Source organism: Mesoplodon bidens (assembly GCF_964165515.1).
Source record: "Mesoplodon bidens genome assembly, chromosome: 1".
Lineage (NCBI taxonomy): Eukaryota > Metazoa > Chordata > Mammalia > Artiodactyla > Ziphiidae > Mesoplodon > Mesoplodon bidens.
The window spans coordinates 33,946,524-33,962,984 of NC_138176.1; the positions used below are offsets into that span (position 1 = coordinate 33,946,524).

The 16,461-nt window shown below is 35.2% G+C and overlaps 1 protein-coding gene across 1 annotated transcript in view; it reads right to left on the reverse strand.

Annotated features, from left to right (window-relative positions):
* The window catches only part of TBC1D12 (TBC1 domain family member 12), a 90,539-nt gene that overhangs the window by 38,457 nt on the left and 35,621 nt on the right, over positions 1-16,461 (reverse strand). Inside the window, exon 2 of the mRNA XM_081225304.1 lies at positions 9,393-9,516. Coding sequence (XP_081081430.1) covers positions 9,393-9,516 — 124 coding nt within the window. The remainder of the gene's footprint in view (positions 1-9,392; positions 9,517-16,461) is intronic.

The following is a 16,461-nucleotide window of genomic DNA, read 5'->3' on the forward strand; positions in this document are numbered from 1 at the left end:
ATTTTATTTATTTTTGGCTGCGTTGGGTCTTCATTGCTGCGTGTGGGCTTTCTCTAGTTGCAGCGAGCAACTAGAGAGAAAATGGAGTAGAAGCATATTTGAAGGAATGATAACCAGGAATTTCTATACATTAATGTCAACACCAAACCACAGATCATGAAGTTCAGAACACAAAATTTGGCAGGAAACATGCCTAAATAACTATACGTAGGCATACCATATTTAAACTGCAGAAAATCAAAGATTGAAAAAAAAATCTTGAAAGAAGCCAGAGGTGAAAAAAATTCCTTCCCTATACAAAAGCAAAGATAACAATTACATTCAACTTCTCAGAAACCATACAAGCAAGGATAGAGTACAGAGAAATATTTAAAGTGTTGAGAGAAAAAATGCAAAACCCTCAAATTCTGTACCCTATGAAATTGTCCTCCAAAAAAAAAGAAGAAAAAAAGACTCTTCCAAACAAACAAAAAATTGAGAGAATTTGTTGCCAATAGATCTGCCTTGCAAGATCTATTAAAATAAGCTCTACATAGAGAGGGAAAATGACACATCACAAACTTTTATCTACATCTAGAAAGAAACAGCATCAGAAAGAAACACATGAAGGTAAAATAAAAATTTTATTTTTATTATTCTTAACTGATCCAACAGATAACAGTTTGTTCAAAATAATAACGATATATTCAGTTACCTTTGTTTGTGTGTGTGTGTGTGTGTGTGTGTGTGTGTGTGTGTGTGTGAGAGCATGCTCATGTATAAGTGAAATGAATGACAGCAAAGACACAAGGGATGGAAGGAAGGAATTAGGAATATTTTGTTATTATAAAGTACTTGCACTACACATGAAGTGGTAAATGTTATTTTAAAGTGGGCTTAGATTAGCTGTAAATGCATATTACAAACTCTAGGATGGAGGGAGGAAGGGAAGGAGAGAGGGAGAGGGAAAGCAGACACAAACTACAAATATCATAAATGAAAGAGGGGACCTCACTACAGATCCAATGTATGTTAAAGTAATATTATGAACAATCAGATGCCCATAAATTTGATAACTTAGATGAAATGGATAAATTTCTTAAAGACACAATCTGTTAAAACTCACAGAAGAAAGAGACAATCTGAACAGTCCTGTTATCTATTTAAAAAGTTGAATCAACAATTATACCCCCAATAAAGCTGGAAAAAATGAAAGGAAGAAAGGAGAAAGGGAGGGAGAGAAGGAGGGAAGGATGAAGGGAAAGAAAGAAGGAGGAAAGGAATTGTGTTGATGATTAATTACCTTCCAAAAGAGAAAGCAGTTTGGCTCAGATGGCTTCACCGGCGAATTTTAAGAAACATTTAAGGAAGAAATTATACTAATTCCCTATGATCTCTTCCAGAAGACAGAAGCAGAGGAATACTTCCTAATTTAATCAATGAAGCCAGCATTGCCCTAATATTAAAACAGGCAAAGACATTAAAAGAAAACTACAGAACAATACCTCTCAGAAACATAGCTGCAAACATCCTCAATGAAATATTTGCAAATCAAATCAAATAATGTATAAAAAGGATTACAAACCATGACCAAGTGGGATTTATCCCATGTATGCAAGGCTGGCTCAACATTTGACAATCAATTAATGTAATCCATCACATCAATAAGCTAAGAAAGAAAAATCACAAGACCATATCAATACAGAAAAAGCATTTGACAAAATTCAACTCATTCATGACAAAAACCCTCATTAAAGAAGGAATATAGGGGTACTTCTCAACTTGATAAAGAACATCTACAAAAAGCCTATAGCTAATATTATATCTAATGGTGAGAAACTCTAAGTTTTCTAAGATCAGGAACAAGGCAAGGATGTTCCCTCCCACCACTGCTTGTCAACACTGTATGGGAAGTCCTAGCTAATGCAACAAGACAAGGAAACACAAGGTATACTGATTGGAAAAGAAAACAATAAAACTGTTTTTGTTTTCAGATGCCATGACTTGTCTGTGTAGAAAATCTGAAAGAACAGTCAAAAAAATTCCTGTAACTAATAAGCAATTACAGCAAGGTTGCAGGATATTAGGAAAGTCAATTCCTTTCCTATATACCAGCTATAAATAAATGGAATTTTAAATTTAAAACACATAAATATTTCCATTAGCATCCCCCAAAATGAAATACTTAGATACAAGTCTGACAAAATATATACAATATCTACATTAGGAAAATTATGAAACTCAGATAAAAGATACCAAAGAAGAACTAACTAAAGGAAGAGACAGTCCATGTTCATGGATAGGAAGAGTCAGTATTACCAAGATGTCAGTTCTTCCAAACTTGATCTACAAATTTAACACAATCCCAATCAAAATCCCAGCAAGTAACTTCATGGATATTGACAAAGTGATTCTAAAGTTTATATGTAGAGGCAAAAGACCCAGAATAGCAAACTCAGTATTGAAGAAGAAGAATAAAGTTGGAGGACTGACACTACCCGACTTCAAGACTTACTATAAAGCTACAGTAATAAATAGAGGGCAGTGTTGACAAAAGACTAGACAAATAAGTCAATGGAACAGAATAGACAGCCCAGAAACAGTTCCACATAAACACAGTCAACTGATCTTTGACAAAGGAGCAGAGGCAATAAAATAGAGCAAAGGTAGTCTTTTCAACAAATGGCGTGGAGCAAGTGGACATCCACATGCAAAAAAATGGATCTAGACAAAGAACTTACACTCTTCACAGATATTAACTCAAAATGGATTATAGACCTAAATGTAAAACAAAAAACTATAAAACTATAGAAGACAGGAGAAAACCTAGATTACTTTTGGTATGGTGATGAATTTATTTAGATACAACACCAAAGGCACAATCCATGAAAGAAATAATTGAGAAGCAGGGCTTGATAAAAATTAAAAACCTCTACTCTGTGAAAGACACTGTCAAGAGAATGAGAAGACTAGATATGGACTGGGAGGAAATACTTGCAAAAGATACATCTGATAAAGGACTGTTATACTAAATATACAAAGAACTCTTAAAACTCTATTGAGTTCTGTTTTTATTATTATAAGAAAATGAACGATCCAATTAAAAATGGCAAAAGATCAGAAAAGACACCTCAGTAAATAAGATATACAGATGACAAGTAAACATATGAAAATATGTTCTAATTCATGTTCATTCAGAATTGCAAATTAAAACAATCAGATACGACTACACACCTATTAGAATGGTCAAAATTCGAAACACTGACAGCACCAAATACTGGTGAAGATGTGGAACAACAGGAATGCTCATTCATTGCTGGTGGGAATGTAAAATGGTACAGTCACTTTGGAAGACAGTTTGGCTGTTTCTTACAAAATTAAAATACCATATGATTCAGCAATCAGCCTCCTTGGTATTTACCCAAAAGAAATGAAAACTTACACCCACAAAAATACTTACACACAGATGTTTATAGCAGCTTTACTCACTGTTGATAAAACTTGGAAGTAACCAATATGTACTTCAAATTGTTTTCTACATATGATGTTTCAAATATTACATCCAGCACCCAAGCAAAGGTAACCAGGCGCACACAGAGATAAAAGAGCATCTGCTAACAAAAACTAGCAGAATCAATATTCAATATATAAACAGACCTATAGAATTTCCAGACATTGGAATTATCAGACACAGGCTATAAAAACTATACTTACTATGTTTAAGGAGATAAAGGCCAAGCTTGACATTTCAGCAGGGAACTGTAAACTGCAAAAAGTGATATAGCAGATTTGAAAAAGAAACAACCAGAAACACAAGAATTGAAAAACACAAAACTGACATTAAGAACTCAAAGTAAAGAGCTGACGGATCTGTATTTTTAACATATTCCCTACATAATCCACTATGTTTGAGAACCAGAATCATAGACTACTACAATAAATCTTAATGTCCTTGTTTGCAAACCCACTCTTTTCTAATTTAACTTCTACAACGCCTCCAGAATTTTTCCAGTATATGAATTTGATGTCTCAGTGCCTTATTTAAAAGTATTTTGGTTAAAACCCAACTTTCTAACCTTGTGGCTAATGACCTTCACCATCTACCCTACTTCCCTGAAATACTGACCTAAAATTGAGCTAAACAAGTCTGGTGCATTCCTGCTTGTTCATTCAATTTTCTCTATCTGGAATGGCTTTCCCCATCTTGTCTACCTGGTGAACTCCTACTAGTATACTTCATAACACAGAAACTGCATGTCACCCTGAGCAGAATTAATCACTCTTTCATCTATACTCTCGTACTTTGGTTCACAACTGTATTACAGCACTCACTACACTATATTAAAACTATATATGAACCTTTCCCCTCCTTCCTACAGTTATACTAGAATAACTGAAAGGCTAGGACTTATATTTATCTATTTCCCAAGAACCTGAACCATGCTTATGGTATTATACACAGTCAATGTATGTTGAATAAATTACACATTCATTGAAATGAAAGCCAGACAATCTTCGAGAAGAATCTAGGATCAATTAAAGAATTTTGTCCTTCAAGTTCTACTAGAGAAAAGGTTTAGAGCTTGCTAACACAAGGTCACAGAGTAAGTTGGTCACAGAATGGTATCCTACCACATTCTGATGCCTTGGGCTCTGTATCTAAAGGGATTCACCAGAAAGAAGGTGTACTAGGAGGGAATGTGAGAAAAGATCAGTCTATTGGTTCAAACGGAGGGTGGCAGGAGTCTTTGAACAGCTTCTTGAAGTAAAATATGAGGTCTGGGGAGAAGAAAGAATAGAATAGGAGCTTCTCTTTTAAAGACAATGTAAAAGCCAAAATAGCCTGATGTGTATACAGAGTGACTCAACTTTTGAGTTTCAGTGGACAGTGAGAACACTCTTCCTAAAGGGGTTAGTGCTTTATTCTTTTCGTTTTCTTTACCTGATTTAACCTTCTTTCTTAAGGCTCATACTTCTCCCCTCTCCCCGAAGCACAGGCCCAGAGCTGTTATAAATTCCTCTCTCAATCTCCAGACCACACAAATTAACATTTATGAAATAAATTTATTCATACATAGAAAGACATAATAATTTATCATTAACTATAAATAAGGAACACACATGCGGCTAGAAAGGTAATTATTCACTACCTTTTCAAGGTGACAATACATTAAGTAAATAAAGGTGAAAAAACATGCAAGTGTGTTAACAGTTTTAAGGACTTATCAAAAATTCTGAACATAGTCCAGCCCCTCCACTATTTAACAATGAAGGAAGTAGTTCATTTATTGCAGTGCTCACTCAAATTTTACACCAAAAGTATCCATATTTAAGCATAACTAAAACCAACAAACTGTTTTCAAGTATCTTAATGCTACATACACCAATAAAGTTAGTAACCAGAAAATTAAGCTCTACACTTGCAAAGTGTTATATATTTACTGCTCACAAAGCACATGTATTCTAGTCCTCTCCACAGTGCTATTGTTCCTGAAGTTAACAATTTCAAAATCAAAGGCTTAATTGAGCAGCGTGACCTATCCTACTTTTAGACAATTTGAAATGCTCAGATTAAGAAATCAGTTAGTGCCTTAAAACTTTTTTCCTTGCCTGCCAAAAGATATCTGAAAGTGATTCAACCACGCAACTAAAACACCACTCAGAAAGACATGTGATGAAAAACATGAAATATCATCTAAGTACTCCAATCTAATTTCCTCATAATGAAAAAGATGCCAATGTAAAAGGAGTACCAAACAAAAAAATCACTTTCTACTGAAAGACTGTCAGTTTGACATAGAGTATACTCAATCTAGTATGCAATCATGTTACAATTATACATAACATGGCGCATTTGAAATAATTCTCCCTTGCAGTTTGGAGGTCATAAGACAAACTATGTAGCTGTATTCCAACTTCAGCCTATTAATTTAGAAAAACCAAAAACTTAGGTCAATTGAACTACAATATAACTGAAATACTATTTATAATTAATAGATGCAATTTTTAACATGGCTCACCAACTGGTTCAAATGGCCACAAGCAGGAATTTCACACCTGCAAGAGAACACATGTGATAATCCTCATAAAATAATATTATGAATATTCATGTGATTTGGGAATTGACTTCAAGTTAAATGCCAAACTTGAGTCGGTCTGACTTTGTTATTACCCTAAAATGATTTTTATGTTTCTTTACTGTTAACATGGAAAGCACTAAAACTGATCAGACCTTTAATAAAATTTATAAGAATAAAACTTTAAAAAATATTTAACCTACAAGTATCTTTCACTTTTGAACTTCATATATCTCTGGAAAATCTATAGGTATAAAACACATAAAGGCAAAAAAAATTTATATATAGTAATATTTTGTTTGTGGAAAAAAAATAACACCATATATGTAAAAATATACACACATGAAAATAATTGTGTTTTCCATACAAAAATTGAATTTTAAAAGGCCTAAAAATATGAAGGGAAGGTAAAATGAGACATATCGCCCTATAATGTTTTATATTTTATAGAGAACATAATCGTGTTATTTGTGCAATTAACAATAGAGGAAAAAGATGGTAAGTCAAACACTACTTTATAGTTTGGTTTATAATCTTATAGATGTCTTTCTACTAGAAAAAAATTCTGGCCCCCACACATATACTCATCCTTAAGAATATGGCAACTCCTTTCTGAATATTTGCTTAATAATTATCCTATAAAATACTACTACTACTGTAATATTCTAACAAATTTTACTGTTTTGCCATTCAATAAGTGAGGCATCTTTAGGAAGGTCAAAGGAGTCTATTTTTTCCTTAGTACTTCTAGCACTGCCTCACTGTTTCAGGCAGTTTTACACTGGAATACTAGCTATCTTCATTTTCTATAGCCTTAATAGCTTAAGACCTTATCCTAAAACATGACAGATGTGTCTTAACACTCTTCACGGCTTTACTCTTAACATCATTTAAAATTTCTCATTCCAAACACGTAACACACATTTGAAAGGAGTAGATAGATGGTCAAGGATCTCAAATGTAGTTTTATATTGGTAATATTTTACAGAGTTTAGAAATCAGGGCTGTAAAAAAATGTTTTCAAGTGGGAACAGAGACAGAAAGTTCTAACTTTACCATTACCAATAAAAGAAAATCATGCCCACTTTTAAAATGACAATTGCAGTGAAGAGAACAGCAAAGTGAGACCAATGTGGAGCAGAGGACACAAACAGTAGGGAAAGAGAAAGCAGAAAAGGAGAGGCAGAAACACAGTCCGTCACATGGTGAAAGAGATACATATTTTTGAACGTGGAAAACGGTCAGAGGAACAATGACTTCGCTATCCATCACAGCCCCCCAAAAACAAACAGAACCATGAAAAAGGCACCAAAATACACATTAGCACCTACACACAAATGGAAAACTCAAAAATTAAAAGAAGCAGCTGGGAGAAATCATCACGTGTAAAAGGTCAGAAAAGGGACAGAGGATAGAAACTGCATTTCCACTCACTCCTTCTTCCCATATGAAAACAAGAGTTTTTTTTCCTGACCACTAATCAAATTTTCAAACAACATATATATAAAAAGGAGAGAGGAGGTGAGGCCTTGGCTTTCCAAAATGAAAACAGCAGATTAAAGGCACAGACATATTGGTAAACAGATAATTATCCACTAGAATTTATTTAGAGATCTATGGTAAGAAAATATCACAGAATGTTAGTTTACATAAAGATATTAAAGTATATGCACAAGCATATTTCAGGTAAACTATCATAAAGTCAAGAAAACAAACCTTCAATAGCAAGACCACTGTTTTTGCCTCTAGGGGGCAAACTTGGTCTTCTGAAAGACTTCACGAGAAAAGAGTTAAAATTTAAGATGTCCAGATAGCAAAGATTCCCAAACTCTCTTGGATTAACAGTAACCTTAGTGTCTCAGTAATTTTTTCTTGGTGCCCCCTAAACCAACAGAAATCCTTAAACATTCTGTTTAATAAGTAGTTATGTCCAACAATTAAGTAAAGATTTATGTCCTAGCACTTAGTAACCACTTGAAAAAATAGTACACATAAATTAAAAGAAAAACATTTTATTGCATTCTTAAATAACCACAATTAATTACTAATTGGGCATGTGTGCCTTTTGTGCACTGTACAATTTCACAAACCTTGAAATCAGACTGGACACCATCACCTTCATTTCCTGTTCCACACTGATTTTTGCACAGTATCTGATTTTTATCATAGCAAACTAGGAAAAAACAGATTCACAAGGATACGATGCCACAGAAAATAATATACCATTTAATGTTGAAATTGTGTACTTCCTCAAGCTATCAGTCTGCACTATATCCAGCAGATGTGTAGCATCACCGAGTTTGCCATGGTTCCCCCCCTGTGTTGGCTGTAGCACATGGGGTGCCCTAGGCACACAGCTTGGGAATCACAGCACTACAGTTTTAAGTCTCAGCAACATATAAACTGGTCACTATTTTAATTACTTGTAAATAAAATTAACTATAACAAATGCTTTTAAAGATCTAAAAATTATGTTCTCATCTACTTGGGAAACCAGTTTTTCTTTTGAGCAATAAAAAGAACACCATTAAATACTTAAAGGAAGGTATTTTTTCCAATTTGAATGATGATTATTGCTTTAATGTGATTATTTTTATAAATGCTGGATGTGCTAAATTTGATAAATTACAACTGGAAGGAGAGAAATAGGAAATTTATTATTATATCTCCTGAGAAACAGCTTCTCTAAAATTAAAAATGCTACAAATTGATACAGTCTCACTGCATTCCAGTCTCACTTATCTCCTAGTACTGAGAAGCACAAGCTCAGGAGTCAAACAAGATCTGAAATTCTTAAGAACTCAAGAATATGGATATTAAAACAGATAACAGAAGAACTGGCTCCTAAATTACTAGAAACAGACTATACACCCACCCGTCTCACAAAGTCCTTGGTTAAGACAGAAAACCAGAAAAGTGACCAAGGAAAGAGTTCGACCTCAAAATCTACTCAGTTTTCACTTTATGCCGCTTTATCAGTTCACAACTACCCATTATCCATAAAATCTGTGCCGCTGGCAAATGCTACCATGTTCAGCTAGAAGTCAAAGTCTGTGGTGACAATGGTTTGCTAAGGAAAAAAAAAAGCTATCCAAGGAATAACTAGGAAACAAAATCAATGTTCTATGACTGTAAAGAATTTTCACAACCATAAAAGATAACTGAAAATATGTCATGCTTTAAAAAAAAGTTAAAGTTACTACAAATATCTATAGTCCGAAAATTTTACATGTTAAAAAAAAAAAGGAATGAAAGTATAGTTATAAAATATAGTTAATTATCTAGAAAAGAATATCTGAAAAGCAAGACAAACCACACGGCTACATTAGCACTTACCTGCTGAATGATTTTGGAAGTTTTCTGAAGATTCTCTCTGGGAGGGACTTTACCAAATAATTTCCAACCAGGAGCACTATGTACAACTGATTTGAGTTCTTTTGTCCTTTTCGGAAAAAGGTTTCTGAAACACAGAAAAGTTACATGAATTGTGTTTCTGGTAACCAGGGAACTACTTAATAATAATTTTTAAAGTACGCTTATCCTCAAGACAAATAAAAAATACTTTTAAATAAAATTATTTCTACTACTTATACTACTGACTATTAGATTAACAAGACTCACTTAAGACTACCTGGCTTATAAAGAAATATTAGAAGAATCATCAACAGAGATATTAGAGAGATAAACAAATAGGGAGAAAAATGACAGCTGTAAATTAAATGTAAATATTTGCTTTGAGTTAGCTACAAAGTGTACTAGAATTGACTATACACATACTTGACAATAAAAGCCAAGAGAACTTATATTAAACAGGTAAAGGATTAAGTAATACAATCTTTGGGGAAAATACTATTTAATTATTCTCAGCAATAATTTGTTATTGCTTGAAATAAAAGGGTATCTACTGAGCCTCTATTCCTATAATATATGTATATGCAAATTGATTTTCCTAGGACAGGTATGCACAAGAAAAGCTTACTGCAAAAGAGTCAATATGTAACCTAGTAAGAAACTATCTCTCACTGAAAATCTAAAAAAAAAAAAAAGAATCTGCACAAGGATCAAGGATTTTACCTATTATCTCCATTCCCTTACCAACCAAATTAAGTATCTATTGCACATGTAAGCAGGAATGATATTCAAAATATGTATACATCAATACAGCATGCCAGGGCACCATGGACCAATCAGAAAGGTACAATGAATCCAACTGAATATAAAGCCTTCATATAAGCTGTGATATAAATATTCATTAAGAAAATTTTAAAATTTCACATACAGTTACAGTCACAAAGTATTTGAAAGGCCAAATAACTCAGGCTTTCAAAATATCATATAAATATATCTGTTCTTAAAAGTACATCATTGTGATAAGAAGCGGGTAAGTTTTCAATGCATAATGTTAAGGCTATTCTTCAAGCTTAGAAAGGTATCAATGGACTCCTACAAAAGAATATGGGTTAATCAATAATAAATTAAAGAAACACTCTCACTTTCTTGGGTGTGCAATGGAAGTGAACTGATGACAATTTAGAGTAATTTCTGCTTAGGATACTCTAGAGGTTTCATCTCTGAGACCACATATAGCGACTCAATTCTCTATTTTATAAGATCTCTAAGTTGGAGGTTTTCAATAATGATTATACTGAGGACTGGTACATTTATAGTAAAATTTCAAGCCTCAAACGATGGCCTATTAATTTAAACACTATTTGATATCTTATGTGCTGCTCATCAATTTATTGCCTTATAGCTCTATATTCACCTTGCAATATATGCTCTGTGACTACATGGAATTCCTTTGAGCATTTCTCCTTTTAAAATAAACATGAAGCTGTTAAGCTTACTTGATAGAGGGCACTGAAGGGACACCACAGAAGAAAGGGGCTCTGCTCTCCTGTGGCTTCCAGCTGATGCAGAGTGGGTTAGTGGTTTGGGTACGAGGATATCCAGTAGAACTCTGCTCAGTCACGTGCCCAGAACATTAAGTCCCTGAGCAAACGTACAGCCTCAGCAACTCAACCTGCAGATGGCTTTCCTGCAGTCTTATTAACATGTAAGCTGGCACCCAAAGGCTTCCTGCCAGCACTGATGCACCAATTCCCTCTGTAAGCCCCACACAGCTCACCTGTACTCCCCAGACAGTTCTCATCAAGCCATGCTTCCTCCACAAGCCTCTATATGGCTTGCCTACACACCAAAGCTTTGCCATCCAACCATGCTAAACACAGGAGAAAAACTTTGTCACCATGGTTTATGTAAAGAATTCTTGAATGTGACATTGAGCTTAAACCTAAACATTTGCACTTCAAAAGACATCACTGATGCAAAATAAAGCAGTAGAAAGATCTAGAATTCAGTCCCTCCACCAAAGTAAAAACTGAGATGGAAAGAGCATTGGAATCAACCATTTTAGAGCTACAGAACCTTATGAGACACTTACAACAACCAAGAGAGTACGTGAAAGGAGAGGCTGTTGATCTTTCCTAAGTTAACAGCATGTGTGAACCAACTACCATCCCCCATTCCTCAGCTCCTCCCTCCTGGAGCAGTGGGGATAGCAGCCCACTGGCTCCAGGAGCAATAGTTTCTGGAACAGGTAGGAGTAGCTTCCACTGGTGGTATCTATTGGAATATTAAAAGAGAACTCTTTTTGTCCCTTTTTTCGATCCAGACATTTAAGGAAATCTTTGTCAGGTCACCAGCTAACTGCAGCAATAACAGAACAGAAACTTGCAACCACACACAAAAAGGATTACACACTTTGCAAAAACAGTTTGGAAATAACACAGATGACTCCAGCCCTTAATGAGCAAAAATCAGCAATCACTGAGAAGTGAGAGAACAGATTTACATAGTTACCACATTATAATACATAGAATGTCTAGGTCTCAACAAAAAAAATTACAATACATAGTAAGAAACAGCAAAGTATGGACAATTCACAGGAAGAAGAATTTGGCAAAAACCATTCCCGATGAAGCTGAGACAATGATATTACTAGTCTAAGATGTTAAATCAACTGTCATAAATATTCTTGATGAGCTGAAGGAAACCATGGACAAAGAACTAAAGGAAATCAAGGGGGGAAATGTAGAACAAAATGAGAATATCATTAAAGATACAGAATTATACAAGGAACCAAACAGAAATTCTGGAGCTGAAAAGTAGAATAAAATTAAAAATTCACTATAGGGGTTCAACATCAGATTACAGCAAGCAGAAGAAAAGATCAGCAAACATGAAGATAAGACAACTGAACTTATTGAACTTATCAATTATTCCTAATTGAATTCAGGAGCACAAAGAAAAAAGAATGAATAAAAATGAGCAGAGTCATGTACTATAAGAGTGCCAGAAGCAGAAGAGAAAAACAAAGGGGCAGAAAATATTTTGAAGAAATAATGGCTAAAAACTTCTCAAATATGATGAAAAATACAAATCTACACAACCAAGAAGCTCAACAAACTCCAAGCAGAATAAACTTAAGGAGCTATACACTGAGACACATTATGGTCAAACTGTCAAAAGACAAAGGGAGAATTTTGAAAGCATCAAGAGAGAAGCGACTATCAAAAACAAGGTATCCTCAATAAGATTAACACCCGATTTCTCATCAGATACCATGGGAGTCAGAAGGTGTCAGGCTGACATAATTTAAAGTTCTGAAAGGAAAAAAACTATCAACTGAGAATTCAATATGCAGCAAATCTATCCTTCAAGAATGAAGGAGAGGGCTTCCCTGGTGGCGCAGTGGTTGAGAGTCCGCCTGCCGATGCGGGGGACGCGGGTTCGTGCCCTGGTCCAGGAGGATCCCACATGCCGCGGAGCGGCTGGGCCCGTGAGCCATGGCCGCTAAGCCTGCGCATCCAGAGCCTGTGCTCCGCAATGGAAGAGGCCACAACAGTGAGAGGCCCACGTACCGCAAAAAAAAAGAATGAAGGAGAAATGAAGATATTTTTAGATAAACAAAAGTTAAGGGAGTTCATTCCTAACAGATCTGCCCTACAAGAAATGTTAGGAGTTCTTCAGAGTGAAATAAAAAGTAAGTCAAAGCCATAAGAAGAAATAACATTGGTAAAATTAACTACATAGGTAAATGTCAAAGCCAGTATTATTGTACTTTTTTGTCTATAACTCCACATTTTTCCTATGTGATTTAAGAGGTAAATGAATAAAATAACCTTTACAAATTTATGTTGTTGGGCACACAATGTATAAACATGTAATCTCTGACAATAACAATATAAGGGAGAAGGAACAGAGATATACAGTAGCATAGTGTTTGCACACAATGAAACTAGCTTATATGCTAATGAAATGAATTTGGTATTATTCAAACTAGGTCGTCTTAAGTTTAAGATGCTAATTGTAATCCCTAAAGTCACCACTAATAACTTCAAAATATACATAAAAGAAGGGAATCAAAATGGTATACTAAAAAAACTCAACTAGGGCTTCCCTGGTGGGCACAGTGGTTAAGAATCTGCCTGCCAATGCAGGGGACACGGGTTTGAGCTCTGGTCTGGGAAGATCCCACATGCCGTGGAGCAACTAAGTCCCTGTGCCACAACTACTGAGGCTGTGTTCTAGAGCCTGTGAGCCACAACTACTGAAGCCCACATGCCTAGAGCCCGTGCTCTGCAACAAGAGAAGCTACCGCAATGAGAAGCCCGTGCACCGCAACAAAAAGTAGTCCCTGCTCGCTGCAACTAGAGAAAGCCTGAGCGCAGCAACGAAGACCCAACACAGCCAAAAATAAATAAATAAATAAATAAATAAATAAATAAATAAATTTATTTATTTTAAAAATTAAAAACTCAACTAAATACAAAAAGTGATAATGGAGAAACTGAGGAACATAAAACCATATAAGACATACAGAAAACAAACAGCTAAATGGCAGAAGTAAATCCTTTCTCATCAACAATGAATTTAAATATAAATTGATTATACTCTCCTATTAAAAGGAGAGTGACTGGCAGACTGGATTAAAAACACTATATGGTGTCTACAAGAGATTCATTCTAGATAAAAAAAATACAAAGAGGTTGAAAGTAAAAGGATGGAAAATTATATTGAAAGCAAATAGTAACCAAAAGAGAGCTGGAGTGGCTATATTATTGTCATACAAAATAGATGTTAAGTCAAAAAGTTTACAAGAGGCAAAAGAGAACATTATATGTTGGGGGAAGAAAAGTTTAATCCAGTAAGAAGATGCAGCTATTATAAATATATGCACACCTGACAACAGAGCTCCAAAATATATGAAGAAAAATTGATGATATGAAGGAAGAAACAGACAGTTCTACAATAATAACTGGAGACTTCAGTACCCTATTTTTAATAATAAAACAACCAGACAGATCAAAAAGGAAATAGAAGACTTAAACATTATAAATCAATTAGGCTTAACAGGCATACACAGAGCATCCCACTCAACAACAATAAAATACACATTCTCAAGGACACATGGAATATTTTCTAGGATGAACTATATGTTAATGCAGAAATATTATAGTAGGTTTTTTAAATTTTTTTATTTATTTATTTACTTATTTATTTATGGCTGTGATGGGTCTTCGTTTCTGTGCGAGGGCTTTCTCTAGTTGTGGCAAGTGGGGGCCACTCTTCATCGCGGTGCGCGGGCCTCTCACTATTGCGGCCTCTCTTGTTGCGGAGCACAGGCTCCAGACGCGCAGGCTCAGTAATTGTGGCTCACGGGCCTAGTTGCTCTGCAGCATGTGGGATCATCCCAGACCAGGGCTCGAACCCGTGTCCCCTGCATTAGCAGACAGATTCTCAACCACTGCGCCACCAGGGAAGCCCATATAGTAGTTTTAAAAAATTAAAATCACACAAAGTATCTTTTCCAACCAGAATAAAATGAAACTATAAATCAATAACAGGAAGAAAACTGGAAAATTCACAAATATGTGGAAATTAAACAACACAGTCTTTTTTTTTTTCCTTTCAGATTTTGGCCACACCCTGTAGCATGTGGGATCTTAGTTCCCTGACCAGGGATCAAACCCACGCCTCCTGCATTGGAAGGCAGAGTCTTAACCAGTGGACTGCCGGGGAAGTCCCTAAACAACACAGTCTTAAATAACCAATAGGTCAATGAAGAAATCATAAATTAGAAAACACCTGAGATGAACTGAAATGGAAATACAACATAGCAAAACTTACGAGATACAGCAAAGGCAATGTTAAGAGGAAATTTTATAGTTGTGAACACCTACATTTAAAAAGAGCCATACCTCATATCAATAATCTAACTGCAGCCCTGAAAAAAAACTAGAAAAAGAAGAGCAAACTAAACTTAAAGCTAGCAGAAGGAAGGAAATAATAAGGATCAGAGTGGACAAAATGAAATAGAGAATTGAAAAACAATAGGAAAAAATTTTAAGCAAGTTCTTTGCAAAAATCAACAAAGTTGACAAACTTAGCTAGACTGACTAAGAAAAAAAGGGAAGATTCAAATTGCTAAAAGCGGAAATGAAAGTGAGACATTACTACGAATAAGAAGTATATGAATACTATGAACAACTGTTCACAAACAAATCAAATAACTTAGGTGAAATGGAAAAATTCCTAGAAATATACTACCAAAACTGACTCAAGAAACAGAAAATCTAAATAGACTTATAAGTAAGGAGATTGACTCAACAATCAAAAACCTCCTAACAAAGAAAAGCTGAGGACCAGATGGCTTCACTGGTGAAATCTAACAAATACTGAAGGAAGAATACCAATTTTTCTCAAACTCTTCTAAAAAACTGAAGAGGAGAGGAGTTACTTAGTTTTCCTGGGTCTCTCCCATGTATACATATTATTAAATTTTTGTTTGATTTTCTGTTAATCTCTCATGTCAATTTAATTCTTAGGTCAGCCAGAGGAACTCAGAAAGGTAGAGGAAAATTTCTTCCTCCCCGACAGCTCCTTCAAGATTGTTTTAATGTTTTTCCCACTCATCTTTTGTATATTCTTTTTTTTTTAATTTATTTATTTTCACTGCACTGAATCTTCATTGCTGCCCACGGGCTTTCTATAGCTGCAGGAGCAGGGGCTACTCTTCATTGTGGTGTGCGGGCTTCTCACTGCAGTGGCTTCTCTTGTTGTGGAGCATGGGCTCTAGGCACAAGGGCTCAGTAGTTGTGGCTTGCGGGCTCTAGAGCGCAGGCTCAGTAGTTGTGGTTCACGGGCTTAGTTGCTCTGCGGCATGTGGGATCTTCCCACATCAGGGCTTGAACCCATGTTCCCTGCATTGGCAGGCAGATTCTTAACCACTGCGCCACTAGGGAAGCCCTGTATATTCTTGCTATGTTTATTTCTAGTATTTTATTTCTATTGAGATTGAAAAATGGTACTTTCTCTTCCATATATCTACTAATGGTTGCTG